The sequence below is a fragment of the Phycodurus eques genome, chromosome 21 (assembly GCF_024500275.1).
Source record: "Phycodurus eques isolate BA_2022a chromosome 21, UOR_Pequ_1.1, whole genome shotgun sequence".
NCBI classification, from domain to species: domain Eukaryota; kingdom Metazoa; phylum Chordata; class Actinopteri; order Syngnathiformes; family Syngnathidae; genus Phycodurus; species Phycodurus eques.
Genome location: NC_084545.1, coordinates 13,339,021 through 13,357,096, shown reverse-complemented (window position 1 = coordinate 13,357,096; position 18,076 = coordinate 13,339,021). Strand labels below are relative to the sequence as shown.

At 38.7% G+C, this 18,076-nt stretch overlaps 1 protein-coding gene across 1 annotated transcript in view; it reads right to left on the bottom strand.

Moving 5' to 3' along the window:
* ctnnd2a (catenin (cadherin-associated protein), delta 2a) overlaps positions 1 to 18,076 on the bottom strand; it is a 215,704-nt gene that overhangs the window by 113,423 nt on the left and 84,205 nt on the right. Inside the window, exons 5-7 of the mRNA XM_061666667.1 lie at positions 5,822 to 5,856; positions 5,636 to 5,740; positions 802 to 974 (exon numbers count right to left, since the gene is read on the bottom strand). Of these exons, the coding sequence (XP_061522651.1) occupies positions 802 to 974; positions 5,636 to 5,740; positions 5,822 to 5,856 (313 nt within the window). The remainder of the gene's footprint in view (positions 1 to 801; positions 975 to 5,635; positions 5,741 to 5,821; positions 5,857 to 18,076) is intronic.

The following is an 18,076-nucleotide window of genomic DNA, read 5'->3' as shown; positions in this document are numbered from 1 at the left end:
AATTACTTGAGTAAGAATAAAAAGTACACAGCAAAATTATTACTCAGTACTTGAGTAATAATTTTGCTGTGTGCACGACGATCAGCGGGGCAGGCTTATCTCGTGTAAATACCTATGTCCTGGAAGCCCAATGGAGGACGTTGTGTGAGGTCATGTGACTTTTTTGTGTCGTTTGATTGGTGAACTAGACGTCAGTAGCGCTTAAATTGGATGACGCAAACAGCGCCCAATGCGGAAGTCGAAGTCGTAGTCTCGTGCATGAAATAGTTGATAAATAAGCAATAATTGGTCAATAAAAGTAGCGAGCGACATTTAGAGTAAAAGTACCGCGACTTATTAACAGCAGAAGCGGCAAAAGTTTTTTTCTGGTCTTGTCAACTCCTGGGACTTCGAGCGTACAGGCGGAACCCCAGTCTGCCGTGGAGTAGGTTCACAATTCACAATTACATCTGTGTGTTGATGGTGGATGTGTGGAACGGCTCTAGCTGCCAGCGTTCATGGAGTACGAAACAGCCTATGACGTCAGTGACGGCGACAGCGAAACCCCCCCGCCCCTCAGGAAAAACTCATCGGATCTATACGATTTACGTAAATGGCCTATCTTGAGGTCAAAACAGCCAAAAGGCGACTGATTTACATGTATGAAATACATCTTACTATAAAAGTACATGCACGGTCTTCTATTTAATCTGTCAGGTGGTGTAACTATGGAAAAAGTGAAAGGTAAGTTTAAACCAAACAAGAAGCAGTCGTGTTATTGCTTTCATTATTAGCGTCTTCTAACATGGCAGCATATCCTACCTGGTTATAGCTGTGCACGGCTCCTCCAACCTGCCCGCTGCGCTGAGGAGATGCTGCGGAGATGCTGTCGCTAAGGGCGAGGGTCTGGTTGCTATGGTAGCTGGCAGAGTACTGGAGCGAAGCCTCCGGGGTAGAGTTGAGCTGCAAGGAACTCTGGGAGATGAGCGCCGGTCCTACGGACAGAGACGGAAGTCGGTTGGATGGGGGGTTGAGTCTGTCATGCGAACGTGCATGTATGCATGTATATATGGAGAGAAAAGGGTGAGGAAGACCAGGGAGAGATTCAAAGAGTAGCGGGGGATGAAGGGGAACGATTGAGAGGCGAAGAGTGAAATGGGTTAGGGAGAGTGAGCGAGAGAGAGAGACGGAGAGAGAGAGCAATTTAGAGCAGATAGTGCAGCAGTGCAGCACTCCGTGAGTTGGAGATGGCATACATAATTTATTAGCAGAGGGAAAGAGAAACAGAGGAACCGAGAACATGGGAGGATGATGATGAGGAGGAGGAGAATGAGGAGGAGGAAGGCTGAAAAGAAGAAGTTGTAATAGACGGAACAACTTGATGTTTATCCCTGAGACGTTGAAAGTTACCTTGTACTTTCGACTTGAATAAACCTCCACTTGAACCCTTTTTCACAATGTATAGATGTTATACTTTGGCAAGGAATTGGAAAAAAAGCAGCTTTGTATAGCGACTTATACCGCCTTCGTGCCTCAGGCTTCTCAGTAGTCTCAGTTATTAACCCCCCCCCCCCCCCCCCCCAAATAAATAAATAAATGTAAAGGGGACCTTAACCCAAAAACATTTGTTTGTAAGAAAATGTTATACCGTCTGTGCCAGCACCCTGATTAATATCGCTTTCTTGGAATAACAATTTAACAAAATAATACATCAATCGTCATGGATCTCGAGGGGCCGCCATGTTGGGCAATATCATCCTCTGTTGCCTACCGAAATTGATGTGGCAACTACACTGTCAAGCGCAGTATGCTGCGATAACTAGCATAGGTACGGGTTGATGGCACGATAGTTTGAACAACATTTAAGTAAGTTTGGATTGAAACCATCATGTCTTCAACCTGTAGCTATGCTAGTTATGACAGCATACACAGGGAGTCCCCTAACCAATTTTCCGAGCTTGGTCATGTGACGTTCCGGATATAGCTGAATCAAAACTGGACAGCGTAGTTGTGATGTTAATTTCGATTAACAGCAGAGGTTGATATTGCCCATTATTTTATTTTTATTTATTTATTTTTATTATTATCGTTTGCTGTGGTGCTTTTGGACTGTTATCACACACTAACTAGGTCTCATATTTTGGTTACCTAATTGAATTAAAAGAATGTCAAAATGTTAAGATGGTGTACATCATTATATTAGCAAAGAATATTCTATAGAGCTCATGTATTGAATTTGGATATTGCATAGGTGCCTAAAGTTGTGGCCAGTGAGTGTTCGTATTTTAAAATGTGAGTGACACTAAGTAGGCCACTGTTAGCAAACCTCTCAATAGCCATTGGTGTGGACGAATGCGTTTGTGTCTATATCACATTGTGTTTTATTCAAGGGCAGTTAGGTCTGTGACTTGTGCTCCCATCGCTCATATATATTTCATTAGGTGACTATTTTTACTCCCTTGCTGTCTCTTTTCATTTCTGACAAAAAGACTGATATGCTTGTGAGGTGTTTAATTACAGCTCTCACGGCAGACGCACCACATTGATGAAATGCTTACAAAAGGGCTTCACGGCGGCGCATTGGTTAGCTCTGAATACACAGGAAGAAAGTTGTGGCACAACATATTCTTACAAACATTACAAACACAAGAAATGTCAACCAAACACATCCCACAAGCCTGGGTGTACCCCACCTCTTGCAGACAGCTGGGCTGAGGCTCAACGCAACCCGAATGAGCCCAAGCAGCTCAGAAAACGGATGGATGGATAGGATTAGGGTGAAGGATAATGATACCGTTAGCCTTATAGCATAATTGCCTGAGTCATTTTTAAACATGTTTGGATAAGAAAAAACTTCAACAAACAAGATTAGTTCCTTTGAATGAGAATCTACACAGACATAAAGAAAAAGCTATTTTTAGCAAGCACTTTGGTATTTTTTATTGCTGTTGTGACAGTATGTTAGAAATGACTCAGTTAATTATGCTATTACATTAATAATATTATTTTTATAAAATGTATTAAACACTTTCCAAACAATTTTTGGGGTTACTAAAATGCAGTATATCTGTAGTTTGTAATGATTACAGCGCATCCAAATAACAATGTGTGTTGTATTTATGCTGTTTACTGAACAGCAACAAAATATAACAAATATTCTAGCTTTTAATTACAGTGCTTTTTTTTCATGAAAACCTATTAAATGTTTCTAAAGTGTCACTGTGGTTGACAGGTGCTCTAACTCCGGTGTTCATTTCTCAGGAATAGACTCCAGAACCAAAGAACCATGACCACGATAAGAAATAAACGATGAATGAGACTCCCTTTTAAAGCCGACCATGAGTGTCTACCCCAGAAAAACGAATGTAGTCTTATTTCTCAGTCTCTATCATCCGATGACTTTCTCCCTGCAAACTGAGATCAACCTCCTCAGCTTCTTGCCTTCACAAAACACTTGTCTTACCCCATCCCCATGCAATCCCTTGCTTGTCATGAATTATTAACCATTACTTTGTGTGAGTCGGAGCTCCCAAAGCCGTCAAAGAGAGCGCTTTGGTGTTGAAAATATCTACAGTGCATGTTTGTTTCAGAATTCGTGCATGTGATGTAAAGTGGGTTGGTGATAGCTACTGGGAGTTTGGAACTCATTTTTATGGTGTTGTATGAGAGAGGGGGAACGTGTGTTACATGCATTTATGATAAATAACGTGGATGCGAAACAAATTGATTATGGGAATGAATGAAAGATGGGTTTTAAGATATTATTCAACTTCCAATAAATACATAGAGCGAATTTAGCTTTTATTTCTTTTATGACATTCGCTGCATGACGAATTGAATTTATCAGCACCCACACATTGAGATGCTTGCGGCAGATGTGTATTTCAATGTGCATTTGCAAAACAGCGGGAGCACCGCATTAGAAGCTATTAGAAAAGCATTCTCTTTCATAAAGGACTATTTCCGCCAAGCAGGTTTCAAACTATCTCTCACTATCTCTCAATACATTGCATGTACTTACACATGCTAACCAGTTTCTTATCTGAATAAGCCAGATATGAAAATATCTAACACTGAGCTGTACCCTGTGCTACCGTAACAAAACTATGATACATTAGCATGCATTACATTTCACTGTTTGATTGCAAAAAGGAGCACAGATATACTGTATTGCAGGAATCAAAATAATTGCCTTTCATTTGAGCTGATTGGTGCAAACGTCCAATTGTTTGCATCGTGAAGTGTTATTCTTCAAGATGAAATTATAAATGATACAATATATATATATATATATATATATATATATATATATATATATATATCCACTTTCAACACCGCTTATCCTGGTTAGGGTCACAGAACGCTGGAGCCTATCCCAGCTGACTTTGGGCGAAAGGCAGACGACACCATATATATATGTAGGTCACACCTTTTTGTTCAATCTGAGTTTCAAACTAACTTTCCTCATCTTTATCCTATTTTTAAAAGGTTGGTATCATTGGAAAACTTGAACACAGCTGAACACAACACAAAGGTAAACACAAAAACGGACAACATAAAATTAATTAAATTAATTCAAATGTGAGCTTAACTGAACTGAGAAAGAAACAAATCTGTTCATGATGTGATTCCATTCAGTTTACACAAATGTTTGGTTCATTAGAAGTGCCAAAGTGCCAACGACAACGCTACTCGAGCCCCATCTACTTCTTCGCTGCAAAAAAGAAAAAGAAAATGCTAAATGCTTGGTATGCAACTACACAGTGACACACTCAATCTGATGCACTTTAAATATTTTCAGTGCACACACCTGCGCACCAATTATGACAAAGGGTCTGTTTATTGACATAACATTAGAGAATGAAATTATGAATAAATATAAACAGTTTTATGATCATCTAATTTAATTGAATACATTATTTTATATTTCATGACGCATATGTCACCACTTTAAAATATTATTTACTGATTGGTATGGGGAAAGCACGCGTCATCACTTGCTTTTTGTGTTCCTTGCCAACTTTAACCCATGGTCATAGACAACTGCAACATATGCCACCGGGCAAGCTAAAGCCATAAAGCAATCAATGTCTTCTATGTCTGGATTCACAATGGAATATTAAAGTTAAACATTTGTTTTTGAAATGAAAGTCTCACTACTCAGTTTAAGACAGTACTTAATGTTGTTACATGACTAGATGCTTAAAGATAACGTTGCTATTTCTTCTTCTGAGCAAATCAAACAATTGAAGCTGAGACAGAAGTGATTTTTTTCCCCTAGATCTGCAAAAGTGCCTTATCATGGTGTAACTATGAAACATTGCGACAGATAAGGAGACTGTGAGATTTCAAATGTTTAAACAATTTAGGGGGGGGGGGGGGGGGGATGATTTCCTATCTACAAATTAAATCCCTTTGGAACAAATGTGAGTAAATATAAAAAAGTAGAACATTAAATAAGTTTCACTGTAATGTTTTTGTGCTTTTTTGGCTCGAACTGTGCTTTGTTTTTCCTTGCCGATTTTCTTTGAGGTGTGTCAAAAGCACAACATTGTGTGAAATAATTAGAATTCAATGAGACCCAATTAAAATTTCCTGTTGCCCTCTGAAAACGCACCCACACACGCACACGAGTGATACTGATCAGCAGACTTACGTTCCACACCATCAAGGATTCCTGACTCCTGGAGGGAACGGATACAGGAATCCACCAACTCCAAACCTGTGGTCAGCTCATCCTCAATATCCTTTTGTCCATCAGCTGAAAAAGTACAACAAAATCAATGATTAGCCAGATACAAGAAGAATGTATACTTTAAAGTGTGACCTGAATGTTAAGTACCTTGAGCATTCCAACGAAACTGTTCATCTGCCGAACTGCAAGAAAAACACAAATACACATTACAGTACTTTGTTGCAAACAAATGCAACAGTGCATTGGACATGCACTGTTCCATTCGTTAAGAGATAGATATAGAGATATAAAAGCATATGGAACATGAAGATGGACCCACAACTGAAAAAAACATGATGACTATAAAAGGAAAATAGAGAAGAAATATGATATCCATCTAAATTATCTTTAAATGTGAAGTTCACGACCCTTGTCCTGCATGCTTCTTCTCCTGGCCTTCCCTCACAGGGTGTAGCACTACAGCCCCATGCAACACTCATATTGAATGTTTCATTGTCGTAGATAATGTAATGACTTACTTTTCTCACCCTGTTTACAATTAGTGCTTTGTCTTTTGTCTTCGTTTCTCCCTTCCCTGTAGAAACTTTAGAAACCAAAGCGGAAGCTTTAAAAACTCCCCTGTGACACAGTAAAACTGTTCCGACATAAAAGGGATACAGATCCTCCGTTCTGCTTGACCTAACAGCCGAACAGGACAAAAACAAACAAAAACAAAAAAAACAGGCAACATGCTAACAAAGTATATTGTTGGTTGTTGGTTATGGTTAAGTGAGGGGGGGACTTTTGATTGAGTTGACACATGGCTGATGAACATGAGACAATTGTGGTGAGTACAGCGTCATTCTACTTGGTTGCACACGCCCGCTCGGAATACCGCAACACTTCAAGCCCAAGAGGCTGCCACTTTCTTAAAATAGTGATCCTGTGCAGAGACACTTTACATGACTACACTTTCAACAGCTACATCTCACAGCACCCTCTACTAATAGAATGAAACATTGCTGCACCCAAATTACACTTTTTTAAATGTATTTACAAAGTTTATTCCCACAGTTTGGAGGTCAATTGAAATGTACGCCACAGCCAAAGCTGCTTTCTTTGAGTAGTAGCGTGCATGCTTTGGGAATGTGGCACAAGCACAGGAAAACATGAAGAGAGAAAATACAGACAACCTTGGTGAAGCTAAGGGCGCGTGGGTCCCTGCAACATTAAACTGGATGCATACAACACTGTGGAGTGAGCACTGAGCGCTGGAAAAGATGTCATCTCCAAATACTGTTCGTAAAAGCTTCTTAACACAACACAAGGAACACGTTTACGGCAGACTCTGAGCTGTAATTCATCAGAGAGACTGGTTTTATGCTTCGGTAGTTGCTGCTGTTTGACTTCAAATGGGGGATTAATTGGTATGGATTCTATTCAGAGTAGAGGCCACAATTTGAGGAAATACGGGAGTGCAATTTGATCCTAATGTGATTTAAATATTGTACAATTACCAACTTATTTCTGTTCACAAACACGAATTTGTCATAAGTAAGCTGTACAAAGAAAAAAGCAATCACTATAAGAATGCTGTATGTGCATTGACTTGTTTTTCCTAATATCTTCAAGGGAACTGGAGGACGTCATCAAGAAGAACCTCAGCACCCACGTCCTTCATGAGTCATTAACCCCCAACTTTGAGAGCATCAGTCTAATACAACAGCTACATTTCGCCTTTAAATAAGTCTACCCAAAACTCCAGTTGCCTACTTTTAAACATAGGAGCACTTAACAACACTTGTCCATCCTGAGATCACATTCAGTGTGTTTGTGTGTGCACAGTCGCAAACATTTGCTCTGATTGAACGTAAGCGTAAGAAGAGAAATTACAAAATTGGGGAGCAGATCTGCAACCAAATGTAATATTCTTAGCTAGTGACAGCAACATAAATCGACTGATTTTAATTACTGATCTTTAGAGGAGACATTAATCCAATTTCCCACAAATTAAAACAGTTCCACATATCTTAATTAAATGTCTGTGACACTGAAAACTATACCATGACGCCTAATGAACGCAAAGGCTTCTATATACTCGCGCGGGCGGCAACCGCGCGGACATCACTGCGGCTATCCCGCACGCAGTTTGCTGCACTATTTGCATGTCTGTTGTTGACCAATACTGGCCACTCATGCCAGAGTAGCATCTGGCCCACTTGCACACTGACTGAAGAGTATCTGCAACATTTGCACAATCAACATTGTCCCAGATATCGCGCTACTAGTCACTTTAAACTGCTTACACTCCTTGAAGTCTCGGCGCCCTTTGCACAATGGTCATTGCACCCGCTATTCATTCAGTGTCACTCGTTTGCTCGTTTTTGCGTTCGTCTGTTCAATATAACACTGTCATGGAAACATGCGGTCAGAAAATTCTGAGAGTAATTCTTATAAATAATAGAAAATATTTGAAAACAATTGTGAAAGGATTTGTTGATTGTTACTTTTTCATCACAGTTGAACACCGACATTTTCTCAAAATCCTAGCTGCCAAACCCATTGAATTGATATTAAAAGCATAACATTGAGCTCAAAATCATAATTCCCTCTGTAGAATGTCTTAAAAGAAGAAAGTAGGTCAAATATAAGATGTCAAGGTCACCTGCAGCGTAAACAGAAACTGTGAGATCTTCAGCATCATGCGCCAATGACCTTGCTGAATTAGAAGGATGGATGACTGCGGACATGGTAGCTTAAACCCAGGTTTTCCAGCTGAGAGGAAGCGCACCACCCCTTCCCAACCTTTGTCAAATATCATTTGTCACGCTCATGGCTGTTCATCAAAAAGGTAGAAATGGTGAAGTTTGGTCCAAGTATGTAGATATGTAAAATGTGTATTACATACAGGTATGTACAATCAATATTATGGATATTGACATATGTACAATACACTAGTTCGTTGTTATCCATATTTATAACTCACAATTTGGACTCATCGTTCAAATGTGACTGTACAATATGTAACCACAATATTAGCAGATTTAAATATGATTATTTTAATGTTTATTTTTTTAATTCCTCTCGAGTTTGTGCAACAGAATTATTATGCACACATATGCATATCAATAGATGTTTTATACGCTGTATATATTGGGTGTATGATAAGTCATCTTTATATCATTATGTCACTTTCATTATTATTATAGTTCCCACTTTCCACTCAGAGTACAAATATTACCGTAGCACAATTAAGACTATTATGTATTACCTTGTACCAACATGCAAACTTTTTCATCTGTTTTTTTTTCCTTTTTAGAATTACATTTATTTTAATCCATCCTAAATGCTGCTCTTTTTCTTTATTTGTACTTTGTCGGTTGCCCATATATTATTAATATGTGTGTGTTTATGTGTGTCCCATCCATCATCCATTTTCTTTACCGCTTATCCTCACTAGGGTCGCGGGCTGCTGGAGCCCATCCCAGCAATCTTCGGGGGGAGGCAGGGTACACCCTGAACTGGTTGCCAGCCAATTGCAGGGCACATATAAACAAGCAACCATTCGCGCTCACATTCACAACTACGGGCAATTTAGAGTCTTCAATCAACCGACCACGCATGTTTTTGGGATGTGGGAGGAAACCGGAGTGCCCGGCCAGTGAAAACCCACGCAGGCACGGAGAGAACATGCAAACTTCACAAAGGTGGGGCCGGGATTTGAACCCCGGTCCCCAGAACTGTGAGGCAGATATGAGGCTAACCAGTCGCCCATTGTGCCGGCATATATATATATATATATAATATATGTGTTATATATACTATTCTATCATCATTCAATCATTAAATTCTACAGACTCAATTTTAGTCATAAAGCTCAGAAGCACTCATTCATTTGTATGGATCCGGTTGCCATAACAACCATCAGTGCTTCATCATTGTCAGCATGACAGGTGACATGATAAGTGCAACCTGTCACTCAAAGCAGCCAGCTTGTCTTTTATGAAGTGTGTGCATGTTTGTGTATTTGTGTGGGCGGATGTGTTTTTCCTCATGTTTACATCACATTTGTGTGGAGAGTACAAGATAAAGGTATGTTCTGATTTGGTTAGTATAAAAGCGATGTCCTGTGATAGTGACGTGTTTGTAGATGCACAAACTATTGTGCAATTACATTTTGTTGAAGAATTTTGTTCCCAATAAGGCTAAAGACAAAAGTTTGTGAGTTCTGACAGTTTAATTGGTCAGGCTGGAAAAGAAACCTACTTGTCAAAGGCTTGATTGAAACCACCTTCAAGACACAAGCACTGACAGCTGCAACAAAAAGCTAAATTTTCACAAAAAAAGGGGAACAAACTTCCACTTGTGTCAAAATGTGTTTGTAATGTGCAAAAGATAATATATTATCATGCTCACCCATATATCTCACACATACAGTACATGTATGACACACACATACTTACAATGCACAAGATCTTTAAATGCTCCCTGTTGGATACAGAGAACTTGTACATGCAATTGCTGTCTACACTGTTTTAACTGCAGTCATAAATGCATGCATCTTAGGTAAGTATATTGTATTGAACTAAGGAACATATGCCGTGTGTTTCTGAAGCAGCGAGCTGTTATAGCTATCATGGCAGTGAAGCTATCGCCCCTGCCTTACACTGTAACAGATAATGACAGAATACCTGCATGCATAATTGACCAGGCACATGTGGCCAGACATGGGCTGTATCATTGGAGTCAAACAATTACTGTTGGAATTTTTTATTTTAACTAAGGTTGTTGTACTTAGCCGTTTTTTCTTTATGAAAGTAATAAACACAACCTAACACCTAGGGTGTGATTTGCTGAGATCCCAATTACCGGGTACTAAATTCACTCACTGTAACAGATTGCGCGTACTGTCTGCAACATATCTAAGAGTGGTGGAGACCGCCATATTGAAAAGAGTCTTTTGCACTGTTTGGTATTTTTCAACATGGAACATTTGGGAGATCACCGTAAGCGCAAAATAATCTACAAAGTCTACAAATAATAAAATGAAAAACAATTATTTAAAGGTGACAGGCCGCTATATAAAACTTGAATTTGTTTTATAAATTGAATGGATGTAGCAAATATTGCAGAAATACATAAGTTTGGTTCTGTTTTCTTCTTACTTGTTCATTGCATCTTTCATTTTTTTATGGAGCCTTTGCATGTGTGTTGGCTCGTTACTGTAGGAAAACGAGTTGATAACTTGGCTTGTTGAGGATGTCAAGGGCTCCATTGTCCTACTGGCACCAACCCAGCAGTGGAGAAAAGCAATTTTCAGTTTCTTTCCACTACTTCTATTCTTGAGATGTGTCTTTTTTAGTCATTTCCAGGTGTGTTTGGGTTGAGGTGGCAAGAAAAACACAGCTAAGGTCTGCTAAATCACATGATTCATTTGCAGTACATGTGCCATGCCATTCAAAATGGATTAGAGTATTTTGCCAATTCGCTTAGCACCGTTCCATATGCACTGTTCAAATCATGCTCACAGATGGCAGCGTGGCGGCACAAGCAAGCTGAAGCTCCTTTTCTTGGATTTTTTTTATTATAAGGTGATGTAAACACAAATTATTAAATTAGGATACATGCATTTATGCACTGCAAAAAAAAGAACCTACACAATCTTTTAATTGGGTACATTTAAACCACATATTTTGGGTGAATACCTTATTTCAATAGCTATAAAATACTAAAAATTGGATAAAGTTTACCGCACATTTGTGACTACATTCCAACCACACCGGCTGAGTTCACGGGAAGCACGTGATCCGAACATTATAGCTTGTATACTTTGTGTTCCACATCATCCGTGTTCTCTTATAGTATATTTATTTCACTGATATACGTAAGTCTGCCTATTTTGGCAGTGTCAAAAGACTTACAGAAAGATTCAATTGGCCAACCAATAGGATGGCGACACAGACACCTTCCACATTTTCCCTTGACATTTTAGTGATTATTCACAATAAATAATCTCTGTACATCTATTTATGCCAGTGAGTCATTGTGACAGACATAACAAATGAATGGTCTTCTATTTGATGGCAGGTAGTACATACAGTAATTAATGTCTCCACCTTTTGTGACATTTTTGTTTGTTGGTGTGCCATGACATTTTCCAATTGTAAAATATGTTCCTTGGCTCCATAAAGGTTGGAAATCACTGCTCTAGTCAGGTCATGTATTCTAATCAGTCAGGTCAAGCCAACATTACAACATGACAGAAATAATGGGTGCGACCTTACTGTAATTACATTAGTTTTTGTAATTAAATTACTTTAACCACACCGAAACTCTAGAGCATGATTCGACAGAACGGCAGTATAACCGTTAGTGCTAGCACTAGCTTGCTAGGTTACATAACGTTTTGTTGCCTGCTTGTATCGCATTAAGCGTATGTGAACATACCTCAAGCAATCCTTGAATTAAAGTCCACTCCCGAGCAGCTGTGAACACCAGCACACGTTTTTCCCCATTTTGTTCTTATAATACACATGATGCATTGTTGTTGTCGTCGCCGTGGTAACAAGTGTATCCGGTCGCGTTTGAGTTGAGATAAAGCCCAGTGATCGTAAAAGCCAAGATGCGGTGGTATCAGAATACAAGATTTTATTGAAGTAGTCTGACATAGTGCAATCGTGAAAGAGCAAATTTATCTTGTAGTCTGATCCAGGCTTTTCATGTTGTCTGTCTCACACCCCCGACATGTTCAAATATACTGTACACGATGGAGACGCGGAGTAAATGTCTTTTGCGGAGCCGTTCAATAACGTCATTGATCGGATCGGTGATTTATGACATTAAAGCCGATCAGCTAATCAGCATCAAATGCTAAATATCGACCGATACCGATTAGCCCGATCAGATCGGTGTAAAGTCTACTAATTACTAATTAAGCGATCCCACAACTTCTGGGTTGGGACTCAGGAGATGACCACACTACTACTACAAGCGCTGATGAGCCAATGACGCAAGCGTCACATGATGCATATTGTTGTACCAAGGGTTTTTAGGTAGATTTTACCTTTACCGTTTTCTTAGGAACACTGTTTACTGTTGTCAAATAGGTAGTGTAGGTAAAATTGACCCTATTAATTTTTAGAGCGCCGTAATTTCTCATGTATAATGCACATTTTTTCCCCAAAAAATTGTCAAAAGTCAATAGTGGGCATTAAACATGAAAAAAAAAAAAAAAAACTTTCACATTTTAAAAATGTATTCCGCCATCTAGTGGTTATGAAAAACCTGTGCACTTTCATTCCAATATGCCACTGCCACCTAGAGATTCTGAGAAAGGTGTACACTATCATTCTAATATTTCACCACCACATAGTGGTTATGAAAAAGGTCTAAAGCAAAGCAAAGCAAACCAAATGTATTTATATAGCACATTTCATACACAAGGTAACTCAATGTACTATAACATGGTAAACAGCATTTCAAAACAAAGAAAAAAAACAGCTTTTAAACATTTAAAACAAAAAGAAAAAAGTACCATTAAAACAGCATACAGTGCAAGAAATATAATTTACAAGTGGAAATGCTCTAAAAAGCATAAGATAAAAGAAGAGTTTTAACCTGGACTTAAAAACATCCACACTTCTGTTAGCAACTTATTCCATTTGTGTGCAGCATAATAGCTAAATGCTGCTTCACCATGTTTGCTTTGGACTCTGTAGCCTACACTTTCATTCCAATATGACAGGGGTACTTATGACTGCATATACGTAGAGTTGTCCTCATAAGTTTTTTGTGACATATATATATATTATTTTTTTTAAATACGACTGATGACTAAACAACAACCATCAATAATGTCTTTATGGTTGGGTTTTGTTCAGTGATAAGGCTTTTCTGAAATGCTTGACAGTTTAATTTCAATCCCATTAAAATAAAATTAAATGTGTTTCGCCTGACCCTTCATGTTTTCTTTAAAGAATTGTACCCATCTTTCAAATTATGCCTGGGTAATCACAACTATGAGCACAACTGTGTGTTTTTTCATTTACTAAATAAAAGTAGGGCTGTGAATTTCAAAATAAGAGCAAGTCAATAAAACCAAAGTATTACGTGTTCAAATAAAGTGCTTAACTTTAGAATAATTACTTGAAAAAAACTAACAAAATACAGATAATACTTCATGTTTTGATCATATGGGTAGAAGCAAAATCATCCATTGTAAACATGCATTATACATAGGTGGAAGGGTTTTCCAGAATTATACGCGAGAAATTACGGTATCTATCTAAAATAATAATGTAAATTTTAGATGATTTTCATGGATTATATTTACCACTCTCCAAAATCGCTTTTTACAGTGTGGATCCATTAAGCCCTATTTGAATGTACAGCAATCACAAAAAAACTCTTAGTATTAGCATAAACAGTCAACATTTTCATATGAGTAGGAGTTTTTACAGGGCTGCTGAACACACAAGGAAATGAAAGCCCATGTAATGAAATACCAAATCATTGTTTGGCGGCAGTAGTCTGACTGCATCCATAAAACTGTGAAAAAGCCAACAAATTCACCGCAGCACTGGTGAGGTTTTTTTTTCTTCATTTGCGTTTCAAAATAATTGCTGTTTGACAGGGAAAACATTGTCTTGCCAGTCATGAGCACAAAAAAATAGGGCAAAATTAAAATGTTGCATGAGCTGTCAACACCGCACACCAACGAGTAATTCAGAAAACAGAAACCAAAGGCTGACAACAATTTTGTCAACAGTGTTTGTCAGACACGCTACCCGTGGGAGTCACCTATGAGTTATAGTCAATCTCCATTTTTTGACAATGAGCAATCATTCACCAGATTGGAGCAATGGGCCTTATATGAATTGTGATGTTCATGACTGTTGTGAACGGCGAAGGTTTCTTTCACTTTTATTTGAACAATTTAATGAAGAACTTCATTAAACTGAATGTATGTGCCCAGCAGCAGCCAGCAGCAGTTTGATGTCTTGATTGGATCCAGAGGTTTGGGGTCCGAGGCAGCCTAAATCACACAAACCACTGGGGATAATCTACTGTATGATTTAGAGGGTGTCCCTATCAGTAGCTTTGTGTCAGAGGAAGACTATTACGGTGTTTTCATGACCCCTTTGGCTTCTGAACAGTATGGTGGCTCCACATGGATGTCATGATTATAGGGCAATGTGTTCAGACACAAATTTCATCGGAAACTCAACAAAAATGTTACACAGTAGAATGCAGTCAAGTGGTAATATTTTTTTTTTAACCAATATGGGCATCACAGTGGTTGCATAAGTTCTGAACCTTAACACATACATGAACATGCCCACAAACAAATAGAACAAAGGGCTGGGTATACTAATGGATATATTGTTAAGATTTATCCAGTATTTGTATGGCATCTATTGTTGAATAATTTCGCTATGACACATTGATATTTGTACGCATATCAGACTTCATGACTTTGACACCTGAAAATACACACTGAAATGTATTACTCCATCCTCCAGCAGACTATACAAGCATATGTATCTGGAAAATATCACTGGACCTTCTTTCTCCATCTATCCATACTATACTTCTTGTCCTCATTAAGGTCGTGCGTAATTAGAACCTATCCCTGATGACTTCAGGTGAGACATGGGGTACACCCTGGACAATTTGCCAGCCAATTGCAGACCACATACAGGCAAACAACCTTTCAGACACACATCCACACCTATGGACAACTGAGAGTCGGGCTCGGACTCACCCTCTAATCCCAGTTCGTTATTCGTGTCGAAAAGTAACAAATTACTTCCGAATCAGAATGGGATCGTTACTCTTTGTACTATTCCAAATTTAAGAGATGTCATAGTCCAGCTAATGAAAAATCTAATTTGATAATTTAAAAAAAATATATTTATTATATTCTTTTGAACCGGAAAGAGAGTACACTGGCACATTTTGGCTGCAGCTTTCTTTTTCTTTTAATTTAAAATGGCGTTAAACCAGAATCCATCGCTTTACCGTGGCCAAAGGTCGAACCCAGGTTAGTTTTGCGCCTGTCTCAGTGCCGTAAAGTCTCGCTGGCTGGGACCAGCTGCCTCCTTTCTAGATAGCTAGCTACCTGGGATATGGCTACTGTTTTTGTATCTGTGATCAATTATCTTCTGCAGGAATGAACTACAACTGTGCATATGTGCAGAAACTATGGAAAGTAAGTCAAAATGTAAGTCACACAGCCAGGCTTAAAAATCATATATATATATTTATATATATATATATATATATACATATATTGTATATTGCTTGGGAAGTTAATTGATCTACATCTGTGAGGCCCTCCGCTATGGCACTCCTCCTGTGGGCAAAGTTTTTCATAATTAAACAACCGATAGTTGATTTTCAAATAAAATGTTGTTGTTCTCCCATCACTAATATGAAAATATTTATTGCTGAAAGTAGCTCACATCGGTGAAACAAGAAGTCATGTTAAACTGAAACTCATTGAGGTCAATCATTCTGGTAATTATTCCATACATGACAACAGGAAGTATTTTGCCGTTGGGGTTGCCATCACAATAACAATTATTTTACTACTATAACCAAATAAATTGAAGTCTACCGCTTAGTAGAAATAGGGCTTGAGTTTCTGCACTTGGGAGATAATAAGATGTCCACAGGCAACAGAGGCTAAAGCACCAATTATTCCAAGACTAGAAACCTGAAGGCTCCAATGTCCCCAAGTCAGCTGAGCCATTTGTCACCAGGGCAAAGTAAGATGGACAAAGGTTTTTCACCTGCTGATTGCAGAGTTAACATCCTGCTTCCCCTGGTGTATGCTTTAGCACTCATCCTAGCAAGTGAGAGGCCAGTCATCAGGTGTCAGCAGCATGAAATCAATCATCATGGGACAATCTAAGGCCATGTAGCCTTCGATGGTTCCCCTGGGGTCGGCCAAGGATTTCGGGAAAACCATGATGGCAAAATGTACTGTTAGACTGGCAGTAGAGATGTGTCTCCCAGACAAGAAAATGCACGTAACAGTTTCTTACATGAGAACAAATTAAGTTCTAAGTAAATAAATGTATGATCTGTGTTTTATTTTAGTAAAGAGACAATTTATAATGAAGTGACTTGGTTACAATTCCAACAGTAATAAATTGAGGTGCAGCCGTCGAAGGTAGTAAAAGCCACAACGAGAAGTGTAATCATAGCATCCAGTTATGGCCTTGGAAGGACTCTACCCCAATGTCCAACCTCTGGCTCAAAGGACATAAAGATGCTGGCTTCGTCATCTTAATCTACACCCTCTATACTATCTTGGTTAGGATATGAGTATATTCTTTGTCACACAGTAAAGTAGAGAGGATACATTATATTTTTCAATGCCCCCATAAATCAATCGTCTTGTCTTTCATTTTTTTTAATGCTTTAGTATTCTAACATGAATCAGAGGTAATGCTGCTGAATAAGAAGTCAGGTTCCAAAGCAATTCTTTTTATGACTATTTTTTTCTTCCTTTTTTAACGATTATAGTTATTATTCTTTAACTCTAAAGGAGAAACTGTAGAGATTAGATTTTAAGTAGAAAGTTACAGTGGAAATTCCAAAATTGAACACAATCTATTCAATGATGCTGGTTGGCTTCCAAGTTGTTCTCATTTCAAAATCATAAAGTAAGCAAGTATCGTCAATCAATTTGCGACATGTTAAATCTGTTGCCATTACAGAACCTTTACAGGGTTTTTTTTTCATTCATACTTAGTATAGTTTAACCAAGAAAGCTTCATTGAGATTAAAAATCTCCTTTACAAAGCCAACAGGTAGTCATGGAACACAAACAACATACAAACTGGAGAGGTAACAGCAAAGTACTTTGTAGCAATACTGCAACCTGTTTGTGTTGCTTAAATTCATAAATTTTTGTGGTCAAATGCGAACATTTGTAAATGATATTTCTTTTACATTAACTGTATGTCTCATGGCGGCACGTGAACGACTGGTTAGAGGATCTGCCTCACAGTTCTGAGGACCCGGGTTAAATCCCCGGCCCCGCCTGTGTGGAGTTTGCATGTTCTCCCCGTGCCTGTGTGGGTTTTCTCCGGGCACTCCGGTTTCCTCCCACATCCCAAAAACATGCGTGGTAGGTTAATTGAAGACTCTAAATTGCCCGTAGGTGTGAATGTGAGTGCAGATGGTTGTTTGTTTGTATGTGCCCTGCGATTGGCTGGCAACCAGTTTAGGGTGTACCCCGCTTCCTGCTCGATGATAGGTGGGATAGGCTCCTGCGACACTTGTGAGGATAAGCGGCTCAGAAAATGGATGGATGGATGGATATCTCATTTTATACCAAGCACCCATACCCATTCGTATTGTGCAGTAAGTTCTATTAGTTTTTTGTATCACTGTCGCAGGTCGCTCTCTCGC